The sequence below is a fragment of the Caretta caretta genome, chromosome 25 (genome assembly GCF_965140235.1).
Source record: "Caretta caretta isolate rCarCar2 chromosome 25, rCarCar1.hap1, whole genome shotgun sequence".
NCBI lineage: Eukaryota > Metazoa > Chordata > Testudines > Cheloniidae > Caretta > Caretta caretta.
In genome coordinates, this window is record NC_134230.1 from 19,059,134 (window position 1) to 19,084,504 (window position 25,371).

The 25,371-nt window shown below is 56.2% G+C and overlaps 1 protein-coding gene across 1 annotated transcript; it reads left to right on the forward strand.

Annotated features, from left to right (window-relative positions):
- Window positions 1-3,423: 3,423 nt before the first annotated feature.
- On the forward strand, window positions 3,424-24,951 carry RAB3A (RAB3A, member RAS oncogene family). Its single transcript, XM_048830542.2, has 5 exons — window positions 3,424-3,579; window positions 14,906-15,133; window positions 19,056-19,174; window positions 21,526-21,650; window positions 23,227-24,951. The coding sequence occupies exons 2-5, from the start codon at window positions 14,906-14,908 to the stop codon at window positions 23,415-23,417; spliced, it is 663 nt and encodes a 220-aa protein (XP_048686499.1). The 5' UTR covers window positions 3,424-3,579; the 3' UTR covers window positions 23,418-24,951.
- Window positions 24,952-25,371: the final 420 nt, after the last annotated feature.

Genomic DNA, 25,371 nt, shown 5'->3' on the forward strand with positions numbered 1-25,371 from the left:
TAGCTAGGGCAAGGATATGGGCCTGTCGGGCTCCCAGGCTAGCAGTAGGGTCATGGCCCATAGGCCTCCCTGGGGTAGGGTTGAGATTGGGGCTGGTGACTCTGGTTGGGCTCGATTTAGGCTTGGGGCGCTGGGGCTCCCCAGGCTGGGGTTAGGGTTCATCCCTAGCGATCGCTGGGATAATATGGATCAAGGCATCTTGGGCTCGCTGGGCTAGAATTTAATTTTGGGCTTCTAGGGCTTGGCAGCTGCGGTAGGGTTGCCAACTTTCTAATTGCACAAAACCTTCGGTTCAAGACAGAAACCCTGACCTGAGGCCCCGCCCCTGCAACAAGGCCCCGCCCCTTGTCCAAGGCCCCTTCCCTGCTCACACCATCCCTTCTCCCTCCATCACTCACTCTCCCCCACCCTCACTCACTTTCACTGGGCTGGGGCAGGGGATTGGTATGTGGGAGGGGGTGAGAGCTCCGGCTGGGGGTGTGGGCTCTAGGGTGGATCCAGGGATAAGGGGTTTGGAGAACGAGAGAGGGCTCCGGGCAGGGACAGAGGGTTGGGGTGTGGGAGGGGGGGTATGGGCTCTGGGCTGGGGGTGTGGGCTACGGATAGGGCCAGAAATGAGGAGTTTAGGGTGCAGGAGTGGGCTCTGGGCTAGGGCAGGGGGTTGGGGGGCAGGACAGACTCCAGCTGGGGGTGTGGGCTCTGGAGTGGGGCTGGGGATGAAGGGTTTGGGGTGCAGGACGGGGCTGGGGCAAGAGGTTGGGGGGGCTGCAGACTCCGGGAGGAAGTTTGGGTGCGGGAGGGGGCTCCGGGCTGGGGCTGGGAGTTGGGGTGCAGAAGGGGGTTTGGGGTGTGGGGTCCCAGCAGTGCTTACCACGGCTCCTGGGAAACAGTGACTCCCTCACACCTGCAGGCGCTGCCCCCGCAGCTCCCATTGGTTGTGGTTCCTGGCCAATAAAAGCTGTGGAGCCGGCCCTCAGGGCGGGGGCAGTGAGCGGAGCCCCCTGGCTGCCCATGTGCCTAGGGGCCGCAGGGAACTGGCGGCTGCTTCCCGGGAGCCACACGGAGCCAGGGGCCTGCCTTAGCCCTGGGCTCCCACTGCGCCGCCCACCAGACCTTTAACGGCCCGGTTGGCAGCGTCAACCAGAGCCACCAGGCTCCCTTTTCAACCGGGCGCGGCCCCCGAAAACCGGTCATCGACATGGGGCCGGGGCGGCTCGTACCACCGACCCATGGGGGGTGACATGTGGGGCAGGGGATCGGGCCGGGGTGGCTCGTACCACCGACCCATGGTGGGTGACGTGGGGCAGGGGAGCGGCCCAGGGCGGCTCGTACCACCGACCCATGGGGGGTGACATGTGGGGCAGCGGAGCGGACCGGGACGGCTAGTACTGCCGACCCATGGGCGGTGAAATGTCGGGACCGGGGAGATGGCCTGGAGTGGATCGTACCACCTACCCATGGGGGGTGACATGTGGGGCAGGGGAGCAGGCCGGGGTGGCTCGTACCACCGACCCATGGGGGGTGAAATGTCGGGACCGGGGAATGGGCCGGGGCAGCTCGTACCACCAACTCGGGGGGGGGGGGGTGACATGTTGGGGCCGGGGAGATGGCCTGGAGTGGATTGTACCACCGACCCATGGGGGGTGACATATGGGGCAGGGGAGCGGGCCGGGGCGGCTCGTACCACCGACTCGGGGGGGGTGAAATGTCGGGACCGGGGAGATGGCCTGGAGTGGATCATACCACTGACCCATGGGGGTGACATGTGGGGCAGGGGAGCAGGCCGGGGCGGCTCGTACCACCAACCCATGGGGGGTGAAATGTCGGGACCGGGGAGATGGCCTGGAGTGGATCGTACCACCGACCCATGGGGGGTGAAATGTCGGGACCAGGGAGCGGGCCGAGGTGGCTCGTACCACCGACTCGGGGGGGTGACATGTTGGGGCCGGGGAGATGGCCTGGAGTGGATCGTACCACTGACCCATGGGGGTGACATGTGGGGCAGGGGAGCAGGCCGGGGCGGCTCGTACCACCGACCCATGGGGGGTGAAATGTCGGGACCAGGGAGATGGCCTGGAGTGGATCGTACCACCGACCCATGGGGGGTGACATGTGGGGCAGCGGAGCGGACCGGGACGGCTAGTACTGCCGACCCATGGGCGGTGAAATGTCGGGACCGGGGAGATGGCCTGGAGTGGATCGTACCACCTACCCATGGGGGGTGACATGTGGGGCAGGGGAGCAGGCCGGGGTGGCTCGTACCACCGACCCATGGGGGGTGAAATGTCGGGACCGGGGAATGGGCCGGGGCAGCTCGTACCACCAACTCGGGGGGGGGGGGGTGACATGTTGGGGCCGGGGAGATGGCCTGGAGTGGATTGTACCACCGACCCATGGGGGGTGACATATGGGGCAGGGGAGCGGGCCGGGGCGGCTCGTACCACCGACTCGGGGGGGGTGAAATGTCGGGACCGGGGAGATGGCCTGGAGTGGATCATACCACTGACCCATGGGGGTGACATGTGGGGCAGGGGAGCAGGCCGGGGCGGCTCGTACCACCAACCCATGGGGGGTGAAATGTCGGGACCGGGGAGATGGCCTGGAGTGGATCGTACCACCGACCCATGGGGGGTGAAATGTCGGGACCAGGGAGCGGGCCGAGGTGGCTCGTACCACCGACTCGGGGGGGTGACATGTTGGGGCCGGGGAGATGGCCTGGAGTGGATCGTACCACTGACCCATGGGGGTGACATGTGGGGCAGGGGAGCAGGCCGGGGCGGCTCGTACCACCGACCCATGGGGGGTGAAATGTCGGGACCAGGGAGATGGCCTGGAGTGGATCGTACCACCGACCCATGGGGGGTGACATGTGGGGCAGGGAACTAGCATGCGGCAGCTCATACCACTAGCTCCTCTGGGGGCAGGTGGGAATTGTGACAGAGGAGGGGGCATATATGGTGGCTTGTACCACTATCCCTACTGGGGGGAAACCTGTTGTGACGGGGGAGATGACGTGTGCGGGCCAGAGGACATGGTCTGAGCCGGCTCCTACCACTGCCCCTTGTGCAGGATGGTGCCATGTCCTGCCAGGGGAGAGGCGGAGAACCAGTTCATACCACTGTTTCCTGCGGGGGTGGCATATATCTTGGTAGTGTTGGCTCGTACCACTGCCCTATGGTGTGGAGGGGTGGCACGTCACGTGCCAATAACAGCCACTGCCTTGAGGGGGCTATGCCACCCCTGAGGGACCAGGCCAGCTGGCCGCCCTAAAGGAGGCTCGAGCTCGAGGCTGTCACTCAAAAGCTCCCGAAAGCGTCGAATGGGTGGTGCTTTCATGCTGTCAATCATTAGCGCGAGCCTATCATCGCGCAAGATTGGGTAGAAGCCCGCCTCCTCCGGAACCTGAGGGAGAAGCTCAGAATGGGTCGTCTCCGGCCTCCTGACGTCATATTCTCATCTGCATACCGGTCCCCGCCCCTTCGGAATGCTGGCGACGTCAGCCGGGCTCTGCAATTGCCGGGGCCGCGCGCGGTGCTGCTGCATTTGGCGCAAGAGAAGCCTGGGGAGCGCGATCTGGAGGTGAGCGCGCGCCGCCCCCCCGGCCGCCCCCCCGGCCCCGTGTCCCCCTTGGCAGCCCCGCCCGGCCCCCCGCGTGCAGGGCGATAACCTTCATTTGACACCCGGGGGGATGATGATGCAGCGGGCGGGGCTCGTGGCTGCACGGGAGGGGGGGGCAAGCAGGGGGCTCGGTTCCTGCTGAAGGATGGAGGGAGGGGGCCTGTGTGCTTGGGGGGCGCCCCTCGCATGGCAGAGCAATGGGGGGCTGTGTGCACAAACCCCGCTGGGTGATGCATGCACACAGACCTGCTGGCGGGGGGGGGGTGCATGGGTCAGCGTTCTGCATCCATGTCCGTCTCTATCCGGCCTGGGGGGGAGAGCAAACGAGCTTCCGCTCCCCCCCCTTTTCCACCTACGCTGCCTGTCTGGCGGGGGGGATTGAGGGGAGCTGGGGTGCACGGGAGCTCCTTGGCCTCCTACCTGGAGTGGGGGTGATGGGGCATTTTAGGGGTTTGTATAAAACATATTGAAGGGTCGTTTTTGGACCGAAGGCTGAATCCGTTCCAGTGATTTGCCAGGCTCTGCAAATGTGATTTCTCAGCTGGTAACGTGGGGAAACATGGAGGTTCAGGGGACCAAACAGGGTCACTGAATATTTCTCTCTCTCGGCCCCAGGTGAGACATTTCTCTTGGTTGGTGCCAGGTCAGAAGATTTGGCTGGGCCTCAAAGAATAACATAGACGTGATGTTTGCTGTGCATGCAGCCTTTTCTGCCAGTGTTGGGGTGGGGGGGTACTCACTGATGCAATCCAGAGAAAGCCTGTTAAATAAAAGAACACTGAGCTGGTTAAGGATGTTTTAATATGAATGATTGATAGCAGGGCAGGGACTCTGAGGGCTGAATGGTACAGACAACTGAATAGCTTGAAGCCATCTGCATCCACTCAACCCCTTGGTCTCTGAGTGACGATCATTTATTAACACATCCAACCAAGCATGCAGCTTAGTTGGTTCCTGCTGTACCATGCGGTGGTGTATAAGGTTACTGCTTTGCTCTCCTTTTGATGGGTGGTATAACTAACTTCACATGTGCCTAATGCTGCTCTTAAAACAGAGAGCAAAATGGATGTGGGGGCCTGAGTGATTGTTTGCCTTGGCATCTGTGCACTCAGTGACATTTGCATGGTGAAGGCAAACCAGTGACTGAGATGATCTGCCTACAATGATGGGTGTTTTGTGTTTCTTGGGTGATATTAAAGGATGAAATTTCCAGAAGAACACAGGAGAAGAGCGCCCATTGCTAGGGCAGAAGCTTTTGGTGCAGACATACCACGAACCCTTTTCAGTCCTGCTATCTCTACACTCCTCTCTACAGAGTAAAACTGCTCCCTCCCTCAGAAAAGCCCTAGCTAATGAAAGACACTCATTGCCCAAGTCCTAGGTACAGCCCAGCTTCATTGTTACCCTCTTTCTCACAACATGCCTTGATAAGGTCAGTGTAATTATCTGACTTTACCAACCCAAATCTGCCTCCACACCAAGCTTTGCTCATTAGCGCAGGGTCACTAGTGTCCGTTACTTTACACCAGGACGCTGTGAGGTTATGAAGAATCTTGCCATAGACTCATGAAAAATAGAGGGCTCGGCCAGGCCAGGCCAGGACTGGGCTGCCCTGTCCAAAGGCATTACAGAAATGGAGCCCACCACCAGCCTGATCTGCACGGTCCCTTCTCTTGTGTCCCTTACGGTGCGGCTTGGGTCATGTGTCTTAGTTGAGCCTTGGCAGAAGAGAGATGCCTTTACTTGGGTGGCAAACAGTAAGTCGTGGGGCAGCAGGGCTAGTGGGGAATCACCCTCCCTTTTGCTGGAGCGCTAGCTCATTGCTGGGGTCTCCATGTGCCTGTCAGAGGAGGTGTGTGTTCCTCGTTCAATGCAGATGCTTGGAGACGGTATACAGAAAAGCTGCCTGTAGGTATTAAGAGTACTGTAATTAAAATGCACTGGAGGAGTTAGCTCACTAAGTGGCTGGCTTAATGTAGCAATAAAATGTTTCTCTAAATATGAACTTGGTCCACAAGGGCCAAATGACTAATATTATGTTGAGACCCATTATTTGAGTTAAATTGCATATTGTTAAAATGGGCTAAGTGACTTGCTGGATTGTATAGTTCCCATTGGATCTGGATTGCTGGCAGATTAGCCATGTAAACAGGATTTATTCATGGTTTCAGAGTAACAGCCGTGTTAGTCTGTATTCGCAAAAAGAAAAGGAGGGCTAGTGGCACCTTAGAGACTAACCAATTTATTTGAGCATAAGCTTTCGTGAGCTACAGCTCACTTCATCGGATGCGTACTGTGGATGCATACTTATTAATCGGATACATACTTATTCATACACGTGTTTGGAGGTTTTCTTCTGTTTGGCTTTAGAGAAATGGAGCAGGGCTGATTTCTCAGACGCTGAAAATTCTCTTGATTTTTTTTTTCCCCCCAAACTCTGAATTGTGCAGCTTATTAGGAAATGGCGTTCGGCTCGGTGCACCGTTAAAGCTTCCTGACGGCATGTAATGGCATGACCATAGCTGTACTGTCCAGTACGTCCGAGTGCTCCTTATTTGAGGTGCCTTTGGACTGGGGACAGCACTTGTAAAACAAAAACTCTCCTCCTCCTGGCTGTTTGTAAGTTCAGTTTGATAAAGGGAAGCAGAAAGTGGCCATGTATTTCTGGGTGAGTTTTGCACTCAAAACTGAAGTTGTTCAACCTTTTGCCTTGTGCATCGTGCGTACACCGCCTTGCGTACACGCTTGCCTCGTGTACTCTGCCTGTCACCTTATTGCTTGAATATTAAGTGATCAGAGACTAAAACAAAGGTACAACAATTTTTCAGGTAGTGCGATTAGAGACTCAGAGCAGGAGTCTGCCCAGTAGTGACTATGAATGAGAGGTCATTATAAGGTCGCATTTCCCGATATTATTTCACAGAAAGAGAAAAAAGTACTTTGTGGCTCGGGAGTCTCTGTTTCTCCTTTGCAAAGGGTGACCTTAGAACAGGGAAGATGCAGCTCACCCACCTTGCCAGCTTCAATTGGCGGTAAAGGGAGACAGCATACCCGGTGCAAGCAATATCCCACGTACTTAAATCTTGGAGCTAAAAGCTCATGCTACTGTGCACCCTGGTACAACTCAGATCAAGCCGAATCTAGTCTCTGTGCTTTATAAACAGGGCTCGGAAACGTCACCGGAGATTTGAAGCGATTAGCCGGGGCCAGCCTGCAAATCTGAGAAGGTGGGCGTCTGCAGGTTATGCGGGCAACTCCCTGGTGTGAAGCAGTAGCCAACCCCCATTCCCTCCCTGGCTCTGGGATTCTTACCAATGAGCTGCCCCTGGACCATACTCAGGGCTCTTTCTCAGCTCTGGGTGGTAGGGATCTGATAAATGTCAAGCTGCTGGAAGGGAGAAGGATCTGCCTGTCTGAAGAACCTCCTGCCTATGGCAAGGAGAGGAGGTTTGTGCTGCTTCCCACAGCCATCTTGTTTTGTGCCTTCCCTATTGCAGATGACTGGAGCGCCCAACTTGAAGTTGACATGGTTCTTGAGTTTCCCTGAAGTGCTGAGACTAAATACTTGAAACTAATTTCATGCTGTTGCTGAAAAGAACTCTTTCCTGCAGCAGCAGAGGCAATGGAAAGGTCTGTCTGCAGATTCAGGAAGATGCTCCTGTATCCGTTCGTACTCTGCTCCAAGTTGCAAAGTTTATGGTTATCTTCTTCCCCTTTCCCCCCCCAAAAAGCTACTAAGGGTTACAGAGGGGTCAAGGGGTGGTCCCTGGTGAACCTTCTGAGACATGTGGGGGTCTCCAATCAGCCTGTTAAGGCTTGCTGCAGGTTCTCCCTCTTAAGAAGCTCACAGCAGAGGGGAACAGCACCCTCCTAGGCCCTTCTGGCCTTGGAATCTACTGCAGGCATCTAGTGTCTCCCTCTGTTGAAAATGGGCCCAGGACTTCCCCAGAATCATTCCCAGTAAATTATTTTAGCAAAACAGCCAATCTTGATCGTCTGTTCTCTCCTCCCAGTCCTCCACAGATCTGCTACGGTGAGAGGAGCAGGGGTCCTGAGTGTGTGTGGGGAGCACAGGGGCCTAGGGCTGGGCAGCAGGGCGGGAGCTGTTCAGCCCAGGAGAGCGATTACTCCAGTGAAGGTAACTGTCTCTTGTCCTCCCACTGGGGTCTGGCGATGACATGTTTGAAGCTTAGCCGTGGCGACCACCAATTCTTAATGTCTGAATTTACAAATGGCCTCTCTGCTTCACTTTTGTATTGCAGGGCTTTTTGTCCTCTCTGTTGTGGTGTTTTGGGGGGAGGGATAGCTCAGTGGTTTGAGCATTGGCCTGCTAAACTCAGGATTATGAGTTCAATCCTTGAGGGGGCCATTTAGGGATCTGGGGCAAAAATTGGGGATTCGTCCCGCTTTGAGCAGGGGGTTGGACTAGATACCTCCTGAGGTCCCTTCCCACCCTGAGATTCTATGATTCTGTGACATTTACATTGCAATAGTCCCTCAAGGCCACAGCCAGGTTGGGCCCTGTTGTGGTAGGTGCTATGCAAACGACAACCCCTGGAGAGTCGAGTTAAGCTTTGCAGTTTGGCTCTGCAGGAAAAAGAGAGAGTGAGACCACGTCTGCACTGGGGGGCAGCAGCCACGTAGCTGTGGCCCATAGCCGCAGAGCGTAGATGCAGAGGGGTAAGGTCTGCAGAGCCTGGTGAAAAGTGCGCACCCAGGAGCGCTGTAGCCATGTCAACCTACATTTAAAGCGTAGCCCAGGCCTGAGTGTGAGAAGCTCAACTGGGAGGAGTGGTAGATACGCTGGAGGGCAGGGATAGGATACAGAGGGACCTAGACAAATTGGAGGATTGGGCCAAAAGAAATCTGATGAGGTTCAACAAGAACAAGTGCAGAGTCCTGCACTTTGGACGGAAGAACCCAATGCACCGCTACAGACTAGGGACCGAATGGCTAGGCAGCAGTTCTGCGGAAAAGGACCTAGGGGTGACAGTGGACGAGAAGCTGGATATGAGTCAGCAGTGTGCCCTTGTTGCCAAGAAGGCCAATGGCATTTTGGGATGTATAAGTAGGGGCATAGTGAGCAGATCGAGGGACGTGATTGTTCCCCTCTATTCGACATTGGTGAGGCCTCATCTGGAGTACTGTGTCCAGTTTTGGGCCCCACACTACAAGAAGGATGTGGATAAATTGGAGAGAGTCCAGCGAAGGGCAACAAAAATGATTAGGGGTCTGGAACACATGAGTTATGAGGAGAGGCTGAGGGAGCTGGGATTGTTTAGCCTGCAGAAGAGAAGAATGAGGGGGGATTTGATAGCTGCTTTCAACTACCTGAGAGGTGGTTCCAGAGAGGATGGCTCTAGACTGTTCTCAGTGGTAGCTGATGACAGGACAAGGAGTAATGGTCTCAAGTTGCAGTGGGGGAGGTTTAGATTGGATATTAGGAAAAACGTTTTCACTAGGAGGGTGGTGAAACACTGGAATGCGTTGCCTAGGGAGGTGGTAGAATCTCCTTCCTTAGAAGTTTTTAAGGTCAGGCTTGACAAAGCCCTGGCTGGGATGATTTAATTGGGGATTGGTCCTGCTTTGAGCAGGGGGTTGGACTAGACGACCTCCTGAGGTCCCTTCCAACCCTGATATTCTAGGATTCTGTGAGGTGTGATGCAGCACACGCTGGCGTACCTGTGCTAACGTTAACTTAGCAAGCATGGCTGAAAATAGCAGTGAAGAAATGGCAGCCTGAGCTTCAGTGTGGGCCAGCTAATGCAAGCGTGTCCCCAGCGTGCGTTGCACAGGTCTTGCCGAAGCCCTGCCGCTGCATTGTCATGGCTGTTGTAGCCAGCTGCGCTCGCTAGATTCAAGCTGGCATGGTCGTGCGGACCCGTGCTGCCATCGCACTGCCAGCTGCAGGGCAGACCTACCCTTGGTGGCTTTTCAACGAGAGCTTTGGGGTAATGTTTTCAGAAGCACCTAAGTCCTATTTCTGAAAGTTATTTAGTCCCTTGAGAGTTTAAGTCTCATTGGAAGCGAATGGAATTTAGGGTCCAAGTGCCTAAGTCACTTGAAAATAGGGCCTAGGCTCCTAAGCCACTTGGGCCCTTTTGACAATGTTGCCTTTGGTCTCTCGCTGACAAGTTGTGCTGCGCAGTGCTTGTTGGGGCTGATGATCCAGAAGAGTGCCCCTGTTAAAAATGTTTAACAGCTCTTCATGTTTGATCACAACCGAGTCATCTCAGACCTGGGGGTAGATCTCAGCTTGGAGAATCCGCTCCTTTTGTTACAAAGTGGCACAATAATAGACTTGATGAGCTTCAGTGAATGCCTTTGTTTTTAGGATGTCATAATTCGGGAGCTGCTTATCCAATTCAGGTAAACTGGGGGGGAAATTCTACCTTGGCTCTAACCCTAACCCACTAATATTGGGGCTGGTATGACTTTAGAAAAGGGGGTGTGTAGGAGGCACAGTTGGGTTTATAAGGGAAAAGGTACAGGGAAGGGCAACAAAAATGATCAGGGGGAGGGAACAGCTTCCCTATAAGGAGCGAGTAAAAAGACAGGCTCGTCAGTCTAGGAAAGAGACGACTAAGGGGGAATATGATAGAGGTCTGTAAAGTCCTGAATGGTGTGGAGCAGTGGCTCTCAACCTTTCCAAACAACTGTACCCCTTTCAGGAGTCTGATTTGTCTTGCATACCCCAAGTGTCACCTCACTTTAAAAACGACTTGCTTACAAAATCAGACATGCAAATACAAAAGTCTCACAGCCCACTGTTACTGAACAGTGGCTGACTTTCTCATTTTTACCATATCGTTATAAAATAAAACAATTGGAATATAAATATTGTACTTACATTTCAGTGCATGGGATATAGAGCAGTATAAGCAAGTCATTGTCGGTATGAAATTTTAGTTTGTACTGACTTCACTAGTGTTTTTCATGCTGCTTGTAAAACAAAGCAAATCTCTAGATGACTAGCTCAGTTCCTGGAGGATAGGTCCATCGGGGGGCTATTAGCCAAGATGGTCAAGGACGCAAACCCATGCTCCGGGTATCCCTAAACCTTTGACTGCCAGACACTGGGACTGGGTGACGGGATGGATCACTTGGTTAATTGCCCTCTTCCACTCATTCCCTCTGACCTGTCTTGTCCCAACCACTGTTAGAGGACACTGGACTACATGGACAATTGGTCTGACCCAGTGTGGCCGTTCTTATGTTAAAACATCTTACTTTGTTTGCATGGTTTTGGCTGCTGCCAGCACCCAGGCCGGTGGGATGCACGTTAGACCCAGTAGTGGAGGCCTGGCTTTGTAGTGGTTCAGACCGAGTGCAGGAACATCACAGCTGCATGGATCAAAGGCCCGCACTGGCTGGCTGCCTCAAGAAGGAAATTGGAACCTTATCTATTCATGCAAGCTGTTCGCTTCAAGGGTTTCTTTTGAGGAAGCTTATATAATGGGAAAAACACCATGGTGCACTTGGACTGTTACTTTACAGGGAGCATTAATTTCTGGGGGGAAGGAGTTTGTCTCAGGACCTAGTAAATACAGACCTCCTGGATCTATTCTTGCATTCAAAGCTCTTGGGACCTCCCAGAGCAACAGTGTTTGCTGGTGCTGTCTGCCCTGCTATGTCCCTGGAAAATCTAGTGGCACAGACCTGCCCTTAGTTCTCAGGAATTTTGCTCTGGGTTGTCCAGGGCGCTCTCACCCTGCTCCTTCAGCCACATGCCTCTCCACATTCACGTAGCCTTGTGGGGAAGGCTCTAGACAGAGTCTTGAGGTCTGGGCTTGGTTCCTTGCTCTGCCCCAGAGGTCCAGTGTCACTGGGGTAGGGCTGTCACAGGCAGCTGAGAGAGTTCAGGCACCCAGTTCCCATTGAAAACCCAGGAGAGTTGGCCACTGATAATCCTGCCCATAACCTCTCTGGGCACAGTTGCCAGCCTGCAAAATGGGGATTGTATTCCCTTTCTCCCGCCATGTGCCTGTCTTGGGCAGGGACGGTCTCTGTGTCTTTGGGCACCACTGGTCTAGGAATAGCGATGCTGATGTTAGACCAATGGTCTATCTAACCCAATATCCGTCTCTCACGGTGGCCAGTACCAGGTGCTTCTGGCAGTTGGAGGTTGAGGGGTACCTGGAGCGTGGGGTTGCATCCCTGACAGTCCTGGCTAACAGCCATTGATGGGCCTGTCCTCCATGAAAGTATCTAACTCTCTAGTCCAGTTCTACTTTTGGCCTTCACAACGTTCCGGGCCATGACCATGGGTTGTTCCATGGCTTGACGGTGTGCCGTGTGAAGCAGTACGTCTGTTTGTTTGTTTTCAACACATGACCCCCTAGCTTGTGTGTGACGGGAACAGATAAATAACGCTTCCGTATTCGCTTTCTCCACACCAGTCCTGTTTTCTTTGCTTCAATCATGTTCCCCCCTCAGGCGTCTCTTTTCCAAGCTGGACGGTCCCCGTCTTTTTAATCGCCCATGGAAGCTGTTCCATCCCTAGCAGTTTTTCTTGCCCTTCTCTGTACCTCTTCCCATTCTCATATATTTTTTTGAGATGGGGTGACCAGAACTGCACGCACTATTCAAGGTGTGGGCGTGCCATGGATTTATAAGTGGCCTTGTGATGTTTTCTGTTTTATGATCTATCCCTTTCCTAATGGTTCCTACCATTCTGTTTGCTTTTTTGGCTGATTTTTCAGATTGAGCGGATGTTTTCAGAGAACTAGCCAGGATGATGCCAAGTTCTCTTCCTTGAGTGGTGACAGCTCATTTAGACCCTATCGTTTTGTATGTACAGTTGGGATCATGTTTTCCAGTGTGCATGACTTTGCACTTAGACTGAGTCTCAAGGTGCCATTTTGTTGCCCAGCCATCAGGTCTGTGAGATCCCTCTGTAACTCTTCGCAGTCAGCTTTGGACTTAACGATCTTGAGTAATTTTATATTGTCTGCAAATTGTGCCAGCTCACTGTTCCCTCCCTTTTCCAGATCATTTATGAATATGTTGAACATTGTTGGTCCCCGTACAGATCCTTGGGGGGGCCATTTCCGTTAGAAGCCCCGAGGGGTCCTTGTTTTGGTTGACGCATGTGCTGGGGTAGTTCACAGCTACATTAGCAGTTGAGGAGTTTGTGGCAGAGACCTGAGTTTGCTTTGTGCTGAAGCTGGGTGGACTCTCAGCCGAGGAGTCTGGGCTAGAGCTTGCCCTGGGTTAGCCCCTCCACGCTGGGGAGGAAGCAGGACTTGAGGCGCATGCTGAGTGTTGGCTGGTGCCTTGCTCCAGTTCACTCCAGCAGCTGGGAAGGAGGGAGACAAAGGTGGTGATGGGCAGAGGAAGCAGAGGCCCTTGTGCAGGCACGGCTGAGAGCAGCGTTCCAGGGAGGAACTGGCCACACGCGTGTGGCTTCCCCAGGCTGGTAGCCGTAAGGCTCCTGCGAGCTGGGCTCCCGCTCCATCTAGGACTTGGAGCGCAGCTATGGGGGCTGCAGAGAGCCGTCCCACCTCCAGCGTGAGCCACAGGGGCTCCATGCAAAGGGCTGCTGTTTGGGGGCCCGTCTGTCACACCTTCCATTTTCCCAATGGTCTCTTTCCTGCCCCCCTGAACCTGGGGAGCAGAGTCGCCTCTTTCCACACCCAGAGGCTGTGCCCAGTGCTACGGACCTGGCATTCTCCACTCGCAGATGCTGCTTGCTGTGTCTCCACCAGCGGTTCAGACCCTGAATATCCATCGCTTGCCAGCAACAGGCTTCAGAAACGTCATCATGGGTCTGGATCCCTGACGGCTCTGTGGGGCTCGGTCCTGTTTCCACTGGCACAGAACTGCTGCCACACCTGGAACGGACTGGCCCCCGTGCTGCCCATCCCCCCAAGGGCCCCGGCCTGAATGGGCTGTGGGGCTCGAACTCCCCTTAGCAGGGTTGGGGGTGCGGGGAATAGCGGACACCAGCTGCCCATGGTGTTCTGCCTGCTCACTGGGCAATCAAAGGGCATCAGTCTTCAGGACTGTCCCCGCACAGCACCTCTCATGAGCCCTGGCAGGGGCTGCAAGGATCACAGCAAGGGCAGCCTGAGCCTTTGGCCAAGTCAAAGGGGCGAGGGGGAAACGCAGTATTGTCTAGGCCCCTCGTACCGGCCCTTTGCAGACAAAGTGCAGGAAGGTCTGGGGAGAGCAGGGGCATTGCCTGGGGGGCTGGAGGGGCTGAGCTCTGAGGGGATCGGGAAGGAACGCTGCCTAGTTCGGCCAAGCAGCAGCAGCCCACGGGGTTCGATGGGGCGCTTTGCTGAGGGCAAGGCCAGGGGGACGGAATGAAGATGCAGAGACTCGAGGTGGGTAGCAGGAAGGCTTTAGGCCGTGATGGGGCTCTCCAGGGCGGGATGCGGGGAGCTGTGCCTGGAGTCATACAGCCTTGCTCTGGGTGCTGCCCTGGGGAGCAGGCTGTAGGAGCAGCTTTGTGCTGGCTGGGTGATGGGTTGGGTGGAATGGGCCTCTTCCCCCTCGTCGACTTCCGGGTGTAACGTACCCCGGGTATGTGCCGGGACAGAAAGGGAGCCCGGGCCTGTGGTCTGCTGGGCCTCGTGGCTTCCGGCTTGTGAACAGGGCAGGGAGATCCTGTGGAATAGCTAGGTCTGGGAGAGGCTGGATCAGAGAGCCCAGCTGGCTTGGGGCTGGTGTCCTCTGCCGGGTCCAACTTCCTGCATCAGCCGCATTGGTGGGTGGCATGTGCTGTGATCACCCCCAGCTGCCAGTGGGGAAACATGGGGCAGGGCCCAGGCTCAGGCAGGGATGGGGTCTCAGGGTTATCCTAAAACAGCATGGCAGAGAGGAGCATGTTTAAAATCTGACCAATCCGTTCTGGGTATGCGTAGACCTGGATTCTGTTCCCAGCTCTCTGGTCACTCCGCCCTCGCTGAGAAACCTTGTACCTTCGTTCCAGGGTGTTGGACGCTGCAGTACTCCGTTGCGAATGACACCAGATATGACCCACCGGAAGGGCACCCCCATGAGCCTCCCCCCTCCCCATTGCAGGGCAGAAAGGTTGGGCATATCTGGGTGCCATTTCTGGTGCTTCACGGTGCCCGCCCATGTTACTGCACCCAGAGGGGTGATGGGGTGCGATACTGCATGATGTGGCCTCGCTCTGACCTCCCAGAAGCTGGTGGTGGGGTGTCTCTGGGTCTGAGCGGGGAGCAGCCACCCTGGTGACTCCATGGGGCCGAGCATGCCTGAATCCCCCAGGAAGCACATACCCCCCCAGCCCAGCTCTGCCGTATGCTTCCCTTTGCAGATGGCTTCCGCTACCGACTCCCGCTATGGCCAGAAGGAATCCTCGGATCAGAACTTCGACTACATGTTCAAGATCCTGATCATCGGGAACAGCAGCGTGGGGAAGACCTCATTCCTGTTCCGGTACGCTGATGACTCCTTCACTCCCGCCTTCGTCAGCACCGTGGGCATCGACTTCAAAGTCAAAACCATCTACAGGAACGACAAGCGCATCAAGCTGCAGATCTGGGTAGGGGCTGTGGTCGCAGCAGGCGCTGGGGGTTGTGGGATGCAGTGAGGTGGGCTCTGTGCTGCTGTATGTCACAGGAGATGTCACTGAAACCTCCCTGGCCCAGCCAGCTGCTCCAGGGCTGGGGTGATAACCCAGAGTCCTAGCCAGGCCTCAGTCCGGGGAGTCCTGTTCGGCCACCTTCAACTTCCCTGTGGCTTAGACTGGCCCTCCGGCCTTGGCTGCTGCATGGTGTGCCTGGCGTGTTCTCCCCAGGCCATCAGTGGGCACCATGGGATCGGTGCTTGCTGGGGGAGATGTTCACGAAGTGATAACCAGCCCGGAGTGTTTTCCGAAGGTCGGACATCACATGGGTGATGCCGGTTCTGGTTTCTTTTACGCTCTTTCCCCCCAGGACACAGGTTGCTAACTAACCCCTTCCACGAAGTGTGAGCATCCTGCATCTGCTGCTAGCCCTGCGGCGGCCTGGCAGAGTGGCCCTCAGAAGAGGGGTCCTGGTGTGCTGTGTACACCCTGGGACTGTGGTCTGCATGGGACAGCGGCAGTGAGAAGAGGCTTGGACGGGTGGTGGCTGTGGCCATGCTGTCTCCTAGAACCCGAGCACCCCGCGTAGGCTCAGGGCTGTTCTAAAGCCCAGCTCTACAGCATGGCCTTTCCCAGCTCCTCCACCGAGCCGCTGCAGAGCAAGCCTGGGCTGCCCCTTGCTCTGCACCCAGGCTGTCAGCTCCACCTTGATTCACCTTGGCCCCCTCCACCCCCCCACTCTCACATACACACAGCCTCTGGAAGGAGCCATTAGCCCAAGGCCTTGGCTCCAGAACGCTCAGAGGTGGCCTCACGCTCCACAGCGCCGTGTGCTGACAGGCTCCCTGCCTCCCTGGGCACAGAGCGTCAACACAGAAGCGCCCAGAACAGTCTCAGCAGCAGAGATGAGGGAGTAGCCAGAGTGACAGATTTAGCTGCGGTGGCTTTGCCCTCGTTCCCGTGGGATGTAAATGCAGCTTCGTGGCTCTGAGCTGCCTGCCGCAGCGATGAAAGGCTCTGGGTGGTGGAACCAGAGAAGCGATGAGCCTGGTGACTCTTGGTGAGCGGGGAGGGGTCTCTTGGGCACACGTGCCAGTTCCTAGCCTAATGAAGCCACTGCCTGGGAGTGCAGAGTGGGGGTTAATTTTCAGGAGAGCCGAGTTCGGGGTTCTTTGCTGGGGCTGCGTTCAGCTCCCCCAGCAGCATTGAAGGCAGCAGAATGGTCCCTTGCTGGGAGGGGAGCCCCTGTCTGACACTGAACTGCTTCAGGGCGGCTGTCTGAACATTGGGGCACGCGGGGGGTGTTCCTGCCCCTGCCTGCTGGGCTTTGCCCTGTAAATTTTGTGGCTTCCTGTTTTCTTCCCTGGGCTCCTCTGGTCCGTCTGTCCTCTGTCAGGGTGCGTAGGGAGGGGCTTCTCCAGCCTTGCTTCAGGCTGCTCTTTGCAAACTCGGTGAGCTGGGCTGTTCATGCAGACATGTGGCTAATCGCCGGGCACCCCACTCCCACAGGCTCATCTGAAACGAAGGGCTCCCCCTTCCCATTCAACGGCAGGCGAATGAGAAGCTGGTGTGTCGGGAGTGCCTGGGCCTGCCTCTCCCTACGGGCCTCCCTGGACAGGACAGTCCCAGCCCCTATTGGCTGCTCTGCAGCTGAGCCCTGCTTGGGTCCTGCTCCTCGGCATTGACATGATCCTGGCAAGGCAGCTGGCATCTGCTGTCAGTGCCTCCCAGCATGCCCTGCAGCCAGGGGTGGCCCAAAGGGAAAGGGTAGATCTGCAGAGAATTTGGAAATTCTTTGATTGGAAGAATCATAAAATAATTCAAATATAAAACCAGAGACATGGCGATTCCAGTGGGATCAGAGCGGAAATCGGGAACCGGTCTCTTGGCCAGGCTGAGACTCTTAGCGAATCCACCCCAAAGTCCTCCCCTTCGTCTGCTTGAAACCCAGCCCTGGAGAGAGACGGGTTCAATTAACGCACCTCTCCTCTCCTGAGCAGCGATGCCATGGCAGGTCTGCCAGTCCCCGTCTCTGCCTCGTGTGCTTCAGCTGGTCCAGGGTGGCCCACTGGGGACGGGGAGCTCCTCCAACCTGAGAGACCCCTGAGTGATGGCAAGTTACTTGGCACAGTAGCGCTGCAGTCGGCCAGCCACTGGGGCGGTTTTGTTATACAGTTAGTTACCTAGTAGTTAGAGTAGGGACTTACCCAGGAGTCCCTGGTTCTGTTCCCAGCCCTGCCACTCACTTGGCTCATGTGGCCTCTCTGACTCTGTTTCCCCATTTGTGAAATGGGCAGGAATCTTTCCCACCCCCACCGAGGAGTCGGGGCTGGTGATTGTCTGAAGTGCTTGGAGCTGCCCACGGGTGTCGCTTTACCGACTGGTAAACATCTTGCTTCTACTGCCCTCAGTGCTCGGGGTGGATTTCTCCTCTCCATGGCCTGCCCTGCAGCACCTGTTCCGCAGGCCGACAGCCACGGGTGTTTCCAGGCCCTGCACTGCTCCGGAGCACTGGGTTGAACTGTCCAGGCAAATAAGCAGGGGCTTCTGCCAAGCTCCTGGGGCCTGTGGGTCCCAAATAACGGAGCGGAGCGATGACTAAACTCCCTGGATCCTGCACTCCACCCCCGCCCCTACCAGCACTTGTGGGAGCTCTGGGTCAGATCTTGCTAGGAGGCAAAAAATGCCCAGGTAGGGCCACTCGGGACTCCTGCTGCCAGGAACCAGGGGGCCAAAGCCAGACTGTGAGGTGCTTCCCCACCTCTGCCTGTCCCTGCGGGGAGGTCTGGGGCAGGGCACCCTCCACATGGATCCCCAGGGCAGGGTCTGGCCAAATGTCTCGGGTGGGTGCTGTGGCTCACAGCCCTGCTCAGACCCCGCGCTTCTTTCCTGGGCCCGGGGCCGGCCGGCTTCTTCCCAAACTGAGCACGTTGCTTTGGCCCTGAGCCAGACTCCTGCAGGTCGGAGCCACTGCACCGGCTGCACCCCGCTCTGCTCGCCGCAGTGGCTGGAGGGAGTGCAGGAGCCGAAGGCATGTGCATGCAGGGGCGGGGCACTTTGGCAAGAGGCGTGTGCATGCGGGGGGAGCTGTGGTGTCCCGAAGCACACGTGTGTGGGATGCATCAGCAATGGCTGGAGGCCTGGGGCAGGGTCGGTGGGGGTCCGTGGGGCCATGGAGGAGGTGTCTGCAGGCATCGCTCTGACGCTGGCCGGGCCGCAGCCCTGCCCTTGGTGCAGCCGCATGCAGGGCTGGGAAGGGAGGGCCTGGGCCCACCAGCTCTGGGTGCGAGAGCTGCCCGCGGGAGGCGGCAAACCACAGCCTGTCCCTGGAGCTGGGCGCACAGTGTGGGACCAAGGCTCCCTTTGGCACGGGGACAGGTTGCCATGGTGAATCGCAGGCAGCTCCACTGCGGGCCTGGCTGAGCCTCCCAGCTGTCCTGGGAAACCCCAGAGACAGGGAGTCGCGGTTCCTCTTCCCCCTGCTCCTTGGCAGGGCTCCCTGGAGGCCCCGTCCCCCTCCCCCTCCCCACCCCCATGGCACACGCAGGGTTGCTTGGGTGTGATCTCACTGCCGGGCTTGGGAGGGGATGTGTGGGAGAGGCGCTCTGCCATGCCCCGCACTCTCCCAGCCCAGGAGACGCCGAATGGGGCAGGGGGGTGCACTGGCCTGGCCCCGTGCCCTAGATCATTCTGGGTGGGGGTCAGCAGCCCTGGGAGAAAGTTCCAGAGACTTGGCTAAACATTGGATTTTCCTTCTTTAAATCTCAGAGGCAGGATCCGTCTCCTCCCGTCTCGCAGTGCTGGAGCTCCGGGGCCCGGGCGGGGGGTGCACGGAAGTTAGGGTGAGTTCCCACATCCTTCCTGCTGCTCCCAAGTGACCCTGCTCTGGTCTCCCCAGGACACCGCGGGCCAGGAGAGGTACCGGACCATCACCACCGCCTACTACCGGGGGGCCATGGGCTTCATCCTGATGTACGACATCACCAACGAGGAGTCCTTCAACGCTGTGCAGGACTGGTGAGCGGGTGGCTCTGAGGGCACCGGGAAGGGAAAGCAACACTGAGCCTTGGCCAGTGCCAAGACGGGGCCAGCGTCTCGTTAGCAGAGCCAGTGAGGATGGGGGAGAGGGGGAGGGAGCCTCTCCATCGTGCAGAGCCAGCTTCTCACTGCCGTCACTTTAGCCATGCTGGGACCCGGCAACTAGGCCACTCAGCAGATGTCTAACTGCGCTTCTGCCCAGCCCCAGTCCCGAACTGGACTGTGTAGCCGGGACCCCTCCCCCAGGCCATGTCTGCATGCCCACGGACTGTGGTCCCGCTGGGAGCACTCCCTGCGTGTGACTCTCTCTGCCGCCAGCTGGTCACCAGGTGCCCTCTAGGGCCCGCTCCGCTGCAGAGCCGTGCTCCTAAGGGGCTGCTGTCTTCTCGAAGCTTGCCAAGATGTTCCCCCACTTACAGTCTTCCTCTGCTAAGGAAACTCCCCCCACACGCCTGCACCCCCTGCCTCCTCCTAGGGCTGCAGCTTGGACTCTGCACAGCTGCTGCTGGCTGCCTTTCCGCTGCGGCCCCCACCCCATTTGAAGTGGGTGTTTCCTACATCTGGGTAAATACATCTCTGCGGGGTGGAGCTGGCCTGGCCTGGCCTGCGATGCCTCCAGCTCTTGTCGCCCAGAGACAGGGCAAGGTTTGCTGCCTGGAGCTTCTCCCTCCTCTGTGCACTGCGATTCCTGGCCTCTGCCCAGGTTTGAGGGGACAGGGGCTGCTTGTAATGCAGCCAGCATGGCTCCCCCCACAGGGTGGTCCCCAGCCTTGAGTACTGTGCTGTCAGCAGCCTGGCTAATAACCCGCCCGCGTGGGCTGTCTCTGCACCTGAGCCAAACGAAGTGCAGCCCTTGCAGAAATTCTGGGCCAGGAGCCGCCTCCTCCCCCAGCCCACGGCAGCGAGATGAGTTCAGAGCCCCCAGGAACACTTCTGCAGCAGGCTGGGAGAGCTGCCCTGAGCCAGGTGCCAAGGTGCCCCAAGCAGCCACTGACGGGCCATGTCCGTGGAACTAGTCCTGGCTCCAAGTGCGAGAGCTGGAATCCGGGCTGGAACGTGTCCCGTTGGCACTGAGCCTGGCTGGCTGTTTGGGCCGCCCACTACCTCCCCAATGCAAGACCGAAACAGCCCCCGAGTGCGTTCAGAGAGGGTCCTGTCAGTCTAGCGTGGCCTGGTTCCCACTTCCCCAGGCTCTGCTTTCAGCCCTGGATCACTGGGAATCTCTCAGAAATTCACCCTAGTGCCCTCCCCTCCCCGATGTTGCCCAGACCTGCTGTGTAGCTGGAGAGTCCCACGTACATGCACAGCTCCTGGCCTTTAACTGAGCCTGTGCTGGGCCCTGCCAGCCCGTTCCGTGCATCTTGCGCTGCTGGTGGTAGGCTGCCTGGCTCTGGCCGTTGGTGACGGCGTCCAGAGCTCTCCCCCTAGGAGGCTGGTTCCCGGATGGGCAGTGACCGAAATCCTTTCCTGGCACTTGGTTCCCAGGTGCAGAGAACAGGTGGCGTGTTTTCAGCACACTCGCACGCAGCCCCCCAGGCATGCCCCTCATGGCAGTCTCTGCAGAGAAGCTGAAGCCCTGGACACCCCAGCTGGGCACGCTAGGGCTGGGGGCAGGCAAGTCGCAGAGTGGTTTGTGGGAGGAGGGGAGCCCAGCTTGCTCTGTTGCTGTCTATTCTGTGCTAGCCATGGGGTGTCCAGGCTGCTCGTCTGGCCCCTGTCCCAGCACTGGGGTTGAGCTTTTCCATCTCTGCTGTCCCCCTCTCCCCACTTCCTCTGCTCCCCTGTTCTCTGTGCACTGACCACCAATGCATCTTGCTACTGGTTTCTCTTCCCATTAGCTCTCTCTTTAGGTCTCTTCCTGCTTTGCTGGTTTCTTCACGCTCTGTGGCTGCAGCTGTGGTGGATCTCTGACATGCCCTCTGGCAGTCTGGCTTTGATGGCTTGATTGAAATGGGGTGAAGGCGAAACTTCTCTGCTAAGAGGCTGGGGGGTGAAGGCCTCTTGCCACTGACCCAGAGAACCAGGCTTCAGTCTCTGGCTGGGATCTGGGACTTTTGGCCCGGAGTCTTTAAAAGTATTGATGTGTTGCTATGCTCAGGACTGCAATGCCTAACTGATTTAGGAGCCTAAATTGCATTAACTGTCAATGGGATTTTGGCTCCTAATGTGTGAATCACTTTTGAAAATGAGCTAAAGGCTCCTAAATCAAGTTAGGCATTGCAACGCTGAGCACAGCACCTTTGACAATCTGGGCCTTTGTCTATAACCAGCTGCCCACAGCCCTGCTGTCTGAATATTGTGATTATTTGTTCCCCTATTGCGGCTTTAAGGTCAACCCAGATCAAGACCTATTCCTGGGATAATGCACAGGTGCTACTGGTGGGTAACAAGTGCGACATGGAGGATGAGCGAGTTGTGGCGGCGGAGAGAGGGCGCCAGCTGGCGGAGCACCTGGGTAAGTGCTGGGTGCTGTGCACCGAGCCCCAGCCTAGGTAACGTGCCGACCCTGCAAGGTTCTGGTTGGCGCCGCTCGGGCCCTTTCAGGATTCAGTCTTATGTGAGCATCTGAGAGGGTTCCAGGCATTGCCGAGCTGTTGGGGCTTTGCGCTGCCTTGCACAAGAGCAGGTCAGAAGCACCGTGGGTAAGTCCTGGGCATGGGAAGGTTCTTTGGCCAGTTGAGCACCAGCATTTGCTGCCCCAAAAGGCATCTGGACGTCCTTGTGCTGAGAGATGGCCGTAACGGTGCCCTGCAGGCCTGGGCAGCATCTTTTAGGGGCCTGACAGGTGTGGGGAAGATGAGGGGTGCTGCACAGAGCTGTAACCCTGCAAGGGGACCTGTGTCTGTGCGAGTGCACACGCACGTGTGTGGAGGCGGTGTGGTTGTGTGGCAGGCACAGGAGCTGTAACCCTGAGAGGGGACCTGTGTGTCTGTTTCTTTCCTGTAGAGTAATTTAATTGACTCATTGCACTTGCCATAATTCTGTCATTAAGTAGCAGCATGGCTTGTCTTCTAACAAAACTGTAATTGCCGAGCCAGCGCCAGTGTTTTCGATAACTGTTTCTATTATAATCTGTTATTATCACAACCGTATAAACCCTGCGTTTACTGCTGTAAAGTGTTTGGAAAACCAGTCGGCCTGGGTGGATTGAACAGCAGGTTGAACCCAGTTTAGAACGTGGGGCGAGTTTATGGATTTATAACTAAACCCTTTTCCCTGCAAAGTGTCCCATTAAAATTTAACAGCCCAGAGGAGGAGCTGTAAAACCCTTAAAAATTCAGAGACTTTCCATATTTATCATGCACATGACGAGAACTGTCTATAGCCAGCAGGAGCCTGAGTGGCCCCGCCCATGGACTCTGTCACCTACCTGGACGGGACTTGGGCAATCAATGTTAAGTTACCCCCACCCCACATCTTTAAACGGTCAGTCAAGACCCAACTGCTGATCAAAGAGGCGTGGGTATTTGCTGGGCTTTGTAAGGTGGGGTCCCTTGCATGTGGGTCTCACCTGGCTGCACAGAAAACACTCAGCTCTAGGGATGCTGAGCACTGATACTTGGTTCTAAGCTGGTGGAATCCCAGACCCGGATCTCAGCTCTTGCCGTCAGAGATGCAAAGCTTGTAAAAATGCCTTCCCCTGACTGACCTAGTTAGCTTGAATCAGCAGCTCCTGTGATGGGGAGCAGGAGTCTGAGCTGAACATCCCGGGCCATTTAACAGAGCTGGGGGGTGACTTCGCTGGCCAGAGCGATGGTCCCCGGCTGCTGACGCTGCCTATGCAGCCCCTGCCTGCTGCTGAGGTTGCCTTGTTATTTTCCATGAACATTTGGGGCCATGTAAAAGTAATTACCTGGGACAGATTAATTTCCAGGGTCTTTAATTATCCCAGCTAAAAATACTTCCCAGGGCTTAGGAATCGTTTTTGGTAAGGTGCATTGCAGGGGCCCCTGTTGGTGAGCAAAGGCCCTGCCTTGCCCCAAGTCTCTCCCGGCTGCCAGTCTCACACTCTCCCATCTCTCTTTGGGCAGGTTTTGAGTTCTTCGAAGCCAGCGCAAAGGACAATATCAACGTCAAGCAGACATTCGAGCGGCTCGTCGACATTATCTGCGAGAAGATGTCCGAGTCCCTAGACACGGCGGACCCAGCAGTGACTGGTGCGAAACAAGGGCCGCAGCTGACTGACCAGCAAGCACCCCCCCACCAGGACTGTGCCTGTTAGAGACTGCAGGACGGCCCCCTCTGCCCGCGTAGGCCACATCACCCCTCCAAGTAACCAGTGCCCTAGTTACTCTCAGTTGTGCTCCCACTTGAACACCCCAGTCACGAGGTCTGGTGGGATGGCCCATAGCGAGGAGTTGTCTGTCCGCTCTCACCTGGCAGGATTTGAAAGGGCTCTGGCCACCCTCTCAGAGTCTGCAGGTTCCGTGGGGCGTTGCCCCGCCCTCCCCGTGCCCTCCAGTTTTCCAACCTGGGATGGTAGGAGAAACTTTTTTGTTGTTTGCTTTTAACTATTTCCTGATTGTGCCCCCTTGTTTATAGATAATTGTCTGTCTTGCTGGAAGGGGGGGAGGGGTTAATTGCAGAATCCTGCATTAACCAGCTGACTCAGCTTGGCCAATGTGTTCCTTAGCTTCCTTCCTTCCTTCCTTCCCAGCTGGATCCCTGCTGCTGGGTGGTGGGAGGAGCCCTGCTCAGGGGACAGCAGCTTAAAGGACTAGAGTCCACCTGGTCCTGAACAAACAGCCCGGCCCCATGGAACCAGAGACCTGCTCCCTTCGCTGTAGTGCTGCTGAGGGGGTGACACACTGGGGTTGCATCGGGGCAGATGTGGATTTTAATCTTGACAATTCAATCACTTCCTAAATGGTGCGTCTAGATCCCAGTAAGGCATTAGTGCAGGTGGTTTGTTCTTCATAGAGATGTGTTCCAGCCCTGTCTTTACACCTCCCCTTAACTTCTCCTTGCTAGCACAGAGGCCTTGGCCGATAACGCTGGCTGGCTGAAGAGCCGCTTGACTTTCATTCCTCTGCTGCTCTGTTCTCCCCCACCAAGGATGGCTAGTTCCTGACTATTGTATAAATAGATGCTAATTTATGCTCCTGCTGTCTTCCTCCTTGTACATAAAAACAACCTTCCTGTAAATAGAAGTAGTGAGTGACCATGGTGTGACATGCTGTGCTGTGATTGTGCAGATGTATTTATTTTATCAGTGTGGTATGAACCTGCTTGTGAATATCACTTTTAAATCTATTATTTAAAAACAAAGCTGAGTAAGGGCCAAGGCACTCCTGTACCAAACTAGCCCCAGCCCGGTGGTGGATGACCAATGGAAACCTCGCGCTAGAGGAAAAACTTTGATGGTGTGCCTCAAGCAAAGAAACAAGCCACTGAACTGCTGCCCCATTCCATGCTGGGGGTGGGGTTGACACCCCACCTGCCCCAGGATGTTGCACTAGCAGCTGAAGGGTGCTAGTTTGCTACAGGCCTCGCTGTTCCTTGTCTGTTACTATAGTAATGTGTTATTGTAGAGACTGTGAAGCAGTAGATCGAATTCTATCAATGCCCAAACCTGGTGCGTTGCTTCCCTCTATTTATTTTTCTTGGCGAACTCTCTCTATTTCGCAGGTACGCACATCCAGCCTCCTGTTTTTGTGATGTTTACTGTAAAAATGTCAAAAGTGTCAAAGTAAAATTTCCTAAAGATCACTGTATCCAAGAGCTGGTGTGAAGAAATAAATCAATGCTAATCACAAGTCCTTCAGGCTCATTTTCCGCAGCCCCATGGGGTGAGGGTCAGGAGCTAGTCCTAGAGCAGAGGTGCCCGAGCACCATACCACTGCACTAGTTCACCTGTCCTGGAACGTCCTTGCTCTGCGAGGCCTAACGGGGGCTAGCACACTCTAGTCTGTGGCGGGAAGGGACCCCATCTACTCCTTTGCTGTTTGCTCTTAAGCCTGGACTGGGGGCTCTTTCTACAAAGCTGGATCTGACTGATCCAGGGTCCCTTCTCAAGCCTGAGGCGTCTGATTGCCTTGCTGAGGCCGAGCTTAGATCAGTGTTTGCAGACACTCAACCTGGCTGCAAGGAAGACCAAATATCTGGTTTCTTAATTAACATTCACCAATCCCATGGTTCTAGTTTTAAGTGAGTAGCCTCCCCACCCCCCTTCCCAA

Bases quoted from the DNA above. Each gene is read 5' to 3' on its own strand.
- RAB3A (XM_048830542.2), top strand. From the start codon at position 14,906: ATGGCTTCCGCTACCGACTCCCGCTATGGCCAGAAGGAATCCTCGGAT. The intron at 15,134-19,055 runs GTAGGGGCTGTG...TGGTCTCCCCAG, and splicing joins GCATCAAGCTGCAGATCTGG to GACACCGCGGGCCAGGAGAG. The intron at 21,651-23,226 runs GTAAGTGCTGGG...CTCTTTGGGCAG, and splicing joins CCAGCTGGCGGAGCACCTGG to GTTTTGAGTTCTTCGAAGCC.